The 7,242-nt window shown below is 38.6% G+C and overlaps 1 protein-coding gene across 1 annotated transcript; it reads left to right on the top strand.

Moving 5' to 3' along the window:
* Positions 1–5,612: 5,612 nt before the first annotated feature.
* F2R (coagulation factor II (thrombin) receptor) lies at positions 5,613–6,967 on the top strand (the record flags this gene model as incomplete). The annotated part of the gene is made up of 1 exon (XM_010087226.1): positions 5,613–6,967. A coding segment is annotated over one exon (1,196 nt), but the record flags the coding sequence as incomplete, so codon positions are not given.
* Positions 6,968–7,242: the final 275 nt, after the last annotated feature.

The raw sequence follows: 7,242 nt of genomic DNA, 5'->3' as shown, positions 1-7,242 counted from the left end.
CAGGAGGTAAAAGACAAACTATACATTTTAATGCTAGAAAAAAGACGGTACTGTTGGATGCTATTCTTACAATTTATGGAAACATTCAAACTTGTTTTCCTGCCTTTTACAATTATAGTCTTCATTAAAGAGCATGCCAAATTACACTATTTATTTGCTGCTTCCTTAAGAAACAGTGGTCAAAATAGTTACTGTATTACATCACTAGGAAAAGAAAAATGCAAAACAAGTTACTTCATGCGCAGTAGAACTAACAAAGCCTGCGCATCTGAACATGTCTTCTTCTCTCCTTGTGCTCGTTCCCCCTGTAATGGTATCATTTCCCCACTGTCCTGGATAATGTTCCCTGTTTCCACCACAGTGTACTTAATTCCCATCGCCCACACACTGCTGTATCTCCAGGTCTGCTCTGCCCTTGCACCTCCAGCTTCTCCCCCACTTTTACCTTGGTCCTTCAGTACCCACATTTATCACAGTACTGACCTGTGCTCGTCCTGCAGGCAGGGGAAAAAGCAACAGCTTGGCAGTGGGTTGGCACTAGGTGCTTGCAGATTAGTGGACCAGGTGCTTCTGAGGTGGCTGGCTGAGGTCTGAACCTGCCCGGACCTCCCTGGATTGGGACACTGATAGCGAGATAGAGACGTGTTGTCATTGCTTATAGCCAGCACCTGTGGTGAAAGCTATTCAGAAAAGAAAGCAAAAAGGAGCAGACATCTGGTTGCAAGAAAACAACACTTGAGGAAAATGTGTTCAGATTGTTACTACATCACTCATGTAATACAATAACAAATTTTGTATAAACAGAGGTGTGGGCTAAAGAATATTTTTAAAAGACAATACAGTGTTTATTATTATAAAAGCAAAAAACTGTCATCTGTCCTACGGGATTCTTACCTTGTTCATAAACATGTCTGGCATGCATTTCACATTGTGCATGTGTGTACCAAATTTATGGGCCACTGGGTTATTTAGATTCTAGATGCTCATCAATGTGAATTGTACAAAGGGGAGGGAGATAAGAGGAAACAACTTTTTCTTTATAAACCGCAGCTGTCATCATTAATGCCCAGAAAACTGTACTAATCATTGTCCAGCAGTATATGGCAATTGTATTTAATTGGCTTGAGTAGGAGCCTAATCCTTAGTTTTCCTCCTCGCAGAAATATCCCTTGGGACACGAACATTGCCGGTTTGTATAATCCTGTCCAGATTTATGGGTCTACAGAAATACTCAAGGGTGTTTTTTAAAATTGGTTAAAACCATTATATTTTTATCTCTCTGCTTCTCCTTTCACAGAACAGTATGCACAGTAGCCCCTTGCATATGAATGCAGACACAAAAGCAAATTGTAAACTAGCTCTGTGTAAAAAAAGCAGTGTTTTTCAGAGTAAGGAGAATATGCGTATGCTAATTGTGAGACCAAAATTATGTGTTCCTTGGTGGAAAACAGCACAGTATAGATTGCTAAAATCAAACAATCCCAAAATTACTGAGCCTTCTACGTCATTTCTTTATGTCCCTGTTGGAGTATCAGTGCAGAGTCCACAGGCAGTAAAAGAAAACTTCAGACAATTTGAGTATCATACTGATTCTACGTAATTTTTGCCTTCCATGCTTCCTTATTGGAAGCATTTATATATATTGTTCACACCACGAGGATAAAACCTCCGTGATTTATCCTGCTCTTCCTTAGTTCATAATTTCTTAGTCCTGTTCTCTCATACCCATTTATGTTTTATGAGTACTTTGATACAGCTGCTAACTCACTCATATCAGCAATGAGAATATTAGTAGTTGCAAAAAATAGTAATACATCATGTTTGACCTATTCCAAAAGGATCAGATGACAACCTAGCAAAAAATAGGATGACTGAACATTGATGATCATTATACAAGCTTTACCTCTGTTTTACTCAGAGATTATTTGAATTATTAAAAATTACTTAAGCTGTAGCAAAATATGTTTTAGAGACAAATGATACCTACGGCTTTAAAACAGCTAGAAAGGAACATCTGACAGATTCTGGTATAGCTGTAGCTATTTGTAGTTTTTAAATCTTTTCTGTAGAGTGACTGCATTTGCTGTCTTGTACTATCCCAGCTTATAAGTGATGCTTGTTTCCCATTACTGACCTTTATGTTTATTGTCAAAGTTCATTAAGCTCTTTTGAAATAATATGACATCATTTCATGCTCTTCCCTTCTGTCTGTAAATCCCTGGTCATCGTCTTTTCCAAATGAACACTGACACAAAAGGAATCCAGAATTTCAGGACAGTAACTATCTTACGTTCTGTTTCAGAAAGCATGAAGTCCTCTATTGCTTTTTCTAGTAATACACAGACACTGTGTCATACAAACATACAAGCAGCTTTGCAAAGGAAAAAAACTGATATGTGGCTCTCAATATTTTAAATTAAAATTCAATTGAATTTCATGAAGAAGGTTTAAATTCCCACTCTATATTTTCAAGTAGTGAAGAAATAGCAAGTTTGAGATCTCATTGCATTTTTCTATAGAGCTCATGTAATCTGTGTTCAGGGTGGAGACATGGACTGAGCACAAGACTCAGCATGGACGTGCTGTAAATAGCATCAAGGTTAAGTTCAAGTCTGAACTTAGAAGGTGTTTGCTTGTGCAAAGAACACATAGTTTTCACCAAGTTAGAGTATTATTCCAGAGAATTTTAACTAAACTATTTTTGAAATGTTTTTGTCCTGAATTATTGTGATAAGATTATACTTTTAGAAAAGTTAGGTAACGGAGTAATGCAGACTCTAAATCCTTTCATCTAAGTTGTAAATAAGTTAGATACAAGAATTCAGGATATAATTAAATTATTAGCAATGTTCAAGTAACTATAACCAATAGCTAAGACAAAGGTTGGTAGTCAATAAAAGCTAACTGGCCCAATCATCATTTTTTTCCTTTAGGATATTTTCATACTATTCTAAGTTAGGAGTCACTGGCAAGAAATGGGTCAGGTTATCACCAAGGCCTTCCACATTGAGTGACTTAACCTCAGTCATTAAGGGTCAGTGGCTCTGCTTGATTTGCCCCCTAGTCCTCAAACAGAGAAGCACTGCAGCACTGCAGTGGGCAGTGAGGTGGCACAGGCAAAGCCCTTCAAAGCTCAGGGATACTGGGATGAGAGGTTCTTGCTGGAAGCATCTCAGTTACCACGTCAGGCAGAGGTCATCTTGGCAATACAGTTCCTGACTGCAGACCTGGGCTTACTCTCCATCTTATCAACTCCATTTATATCTGTGTTCCCCAGAAACATGCCTTCCTCACACGAAACCATGTCACCTCTTCATTTGGTTCTCCACACTGTTCGTTGCTGGTGGAGAAACCAACAATGACAAGTAGATCTTCAGGGACTAGGATCATAATCATCTTGTTTCAGAAATTTCCTGTTTTCGAAATGTCAGTGGAAGAAATATATATTCACAGCGTTCAAAGTCTTGAATTCATAAAACCTGTATGTACTGGAGATACCAGAGGTACTGTTCAGGATTTTTCATCACTCTTGCTGATGCCTTTACCATGGAGAAAAAAGCCTCTGGGCATGAGAAATTAGGTTTTTCTCATTCAAGTATAATTACAATCCTCCCAAAAGAGATTAATATAGATGGTGTCAGTTGTGACAGATTTCTGTTGCAATGATCATTAAGTACTTGAAATCACTAGCTATTTGATGTCAGCCACTGGTGAACGGATGAGTGTCAGCCACAGGCTGAAGTTAGAGGTGTTAAATATAACTTGTGCTGCACCTGAACTGCTAAACTAGGAGCCGACTCCTTGAGCCATCCAGCCACTTGACTAAACTTTTTAAAGTAAGGTTAAAGATTGAGGATCTATAGTTTGCCTTTTTTTAGGGTTCTCTTTTAGACACCAGAATAGGCCGTTGTATAAATAGGTTTAGTGCTCTTCTGTGCAAACATTGAATCTCACATACTTCTGTGTATGTGTGTTTCAGTAAAAGGAGTAAACCCTTCCTACTGCTGTCTATGCAACAAGCTCCCAGGCTCTAATTCTCACCCAGCATCCTTTTCTGGCCTGCAGAGGTTGCAATCTAGTCACTTTGCGTACGAAAGCCATTATCTCAAACACCCCCCCCCATTTGTTCCCTCTGTCCCCAGAATGCTGCTGTGACAGGGCATTATAATGCAGCATAGCAGCTTTAAAAAAATCCCCAAATTTCCCTAAAAGTCCTCTGATCTCTCCCCACTTTCAAGTCTGAGTTCCACCAAAATTCAGCCTCTGCAGGGCCCTTCTTGCACAGCCTGTTCACAAAGGGAGGTAACTGCCTGCTTAAAGCTGCAGCCACCCCTCTCTTTGCCATCTGCCTCCTTCAGATGCTTTTGTTCTTCATCTGCATTAAAAAATGGTTTGAATTACTGTATAATTATTTAATTATTTAATTGGTTCTAACTAATAGAATCTTAGATGGGTGAATCATGCCTATGTACTTTCAGCTCACTTGATTTAAGCTAACACACCTTCATTTTTATTTCAGTTGTCTAGGATTCAACAAAGGATGAATTGCACAGCTAAGCAGATGAATAATTACTTAAGTAGTAACTCTGTCACTTCTGTCTGCCCATGTGTTTGAATTGTCCCAAGCCTAACTGGATTAAGCTGAAACGGAAAACTATGGTCTTCCAAAATAAGTCTCCATGCAGACAACTTTTCTGAAATAATGTCTAAAGTAGCTCGTTTGATTGTTTGGGGGTTTTTTACGTAAATAAACCCATACCACACATTCAACACTTGGTAACACTAAATTCCTAACTCATTACAGCTACATTGAAAAAGCAGAGACACCCTGTCCTGACACTTTTCTTCTCAGTCACAGCCACCAAACCATGCTGCAGAAGACCCTGATGTAGAGGGAACACTAGCGGCAGGTTTCAGAAGTGCCGCACAGGCACACTGGACACATACTGTCCTCAATGATGCGTGCTGTGGGGTAGAATAAATAGAACTGGGGAAATGTTTCAGTGCATTCTGTGGCTACCTGTCTCATGCAAGCAAAAGATTGATCCACATCCGCCTTGAAAACTGCACGCAGATGTGTGCCATCTGTCTGGGTGGGGGCCATTGGGTTGAGTAGGATGTCTCCAGAGCACATAGAAATATTTCTATAACTTCATGTTTTAGTTGCACTTTAACTTTTTGTTGGTTTGGTGACAAGTATTTCTAATGGCCATTTTGTGTATGAATACTAGTATTTATCCCAGCACCTCATTTCTTATAAACTGTATGAAGGATCTGGCAAATAAATTTCAATGGTGGCAACTTTACTGTTGTGTTTGTGTTAAAGTAGCCCAAAAAGAGCACAGATGAGATTGGATCCTTAAGCACAGATAGAGTCCCTACCATAAAAATCTTCCAAACTAAGAGATAGGAGACAACGGAGGACATCTTACCCAAACTTGTAACAGGAGCTAAAAATAAAAAGGGCTGGATTAACATCTGTGGGCAGTCTGTGTTTTGAATCAGGAATTAACCTTATTATTTTGTGTTGCTTTTCTTTTTGAAATATGTTTTTGCTTTTTCATAGTAGGCAAATATTTGTCCCTTAATCTGTATACTTTCTTATTTTTCAGCCTCCCCATATAACAGCAGCATAGCACGCGGCAGAAGTTTTGTGCGCTTTTTCGTAAGTGACCAGGATGACCCTATACCTACTGAAGGTGATACTGAAAATGACTCGGAAGTCGGATCAGGAGCCACCAATCGGACTGGATTGTTCCTACATGAACAACGAGCAGTGTCAGTGCAAACAGCAAGATACCTCACTAGTCCGTGGCTGACGCGTTTTGTTCCTTCAGTTTACACCTTAGTGCTTGTGCTGAGTCTCCCTCTGAACATTACAGCAATACTTGTGTTTCTGAAAAAAATGAAAATTGAAAAGCCAGCTGTAGTATACATGCTGAATTTGGCCTTTGCGGATGTCCTGTTTGTAAGCGTGCTTCCTTTTAAGATTGCTTATCACTTTTCTGGAAACAACTGGGTTTTTGGACCTCAGATGTGCCGTTTCATCACTGCTGCCTTCTACTGTAACATGTACTGTTCAATAATGCTTATGACGAGCATAAGCTTCGATCGCTTCTTGGCAGTGGTGTATCCCATGCAGTCTCTTGGGTGGCGTACAATAACGCGTGCCTCACTGATTTGTTTCATCATCTGGCTTGTAGCGATAACTGGGGTTATACCTTTTCTCATCAGAGAGCAAACGATGGAAATACCCATTTTGAATATAACTACTTGCCATGATGTGCTAAGTGAATCTGACCTTCACAGCTATTACCTCTACTTCTTCTCCATTTTCTCCTTTGTTTTTTTTGTAGTGCCATTTATTATTTCTGCTGTCTGTTACATGTGCATCATTCGATGTCTTAGTTCTTCTACCATTGTTGCAAAACAAAATAAGAAGATGCGTGCCTTGCTCTTGTGTGTGGCTGTTTTTTCTGTTTTTGTTATTTGCTTTGGACCAACAAATGTCCTCCTGTTAATTCATTATATCCATTTTTCTTATGACAACAGCTTAGAGTATCTCTACTTTGCCTATCTACTCTGTGTTTGTATCAGCAGCATTAGCTGTTGCATTGACCCCTTTATTTACTACTATGCTTCTTCTCAGTATCAGAGACAACTTTTCAGTTTCTTCAATTGCAAAGAGACTTTTGATCCTAACAGCAGTAACAGCAGTGGCCAGTCAGTGTCTACCACTAGTAGAAGGGCTACATGCTCTACTAATGTGAATAACAGTGTCTACAGGAAATTGCTAGCAATGCATTGAGTTAACGTGTCTTACACATGCTTAATTTTTAGACAATTTCAGACAAAAAACAGACTGCATTATATCCAAGAAATCCAAAACCTTAAACCAAGTTGTTGTACAATATATAGTTCTATGGATTCATTATATTAATGCACAATTCAAATAATAACTCTGTATATTCATATGTATAGTATATGTAAATATGTTAATGTAGAGGGGAAAATTTCTTAATAGTAATTCTTGAGTGTTTTTCAAATAAACTCTTTTTTTTTCAGACAAATCCTTTGCATTGTTAGTTCAGTTTATTGCAGGGGTTTTATGAAATCACATTTTAGGATTTTGAACTTTATCAGGTTGATTACATTCTTACTAAAGGAACCACTCCATCTATCCATTACTTTCTGCAAAAAGTGAAAATATCTTTCAAGCCTTTTTTTTTTTCCTTCTATTTG

The sequence above is a fragment of the Pterocles gutturalis genome, unplaced genomic scaffold (genome assembly GCF_000699245.1).
Source record: "Pterocles gutturalis isolate BGI_N339 unplaced genomic scaffold, ASM69924v1 scaffold2226, whole genome shotgun sequence".
NCBI classification, from domain to species: domain Eukaryota; kingdom Metazoa; phylum Chordata; class Aves; order Pterocliformes; family Pteroclidae; genus Pterocles; species Pterocles gutturalis.
This window is presented reverse-complemented; position numbering and strand designations above follow the sequence as displayed.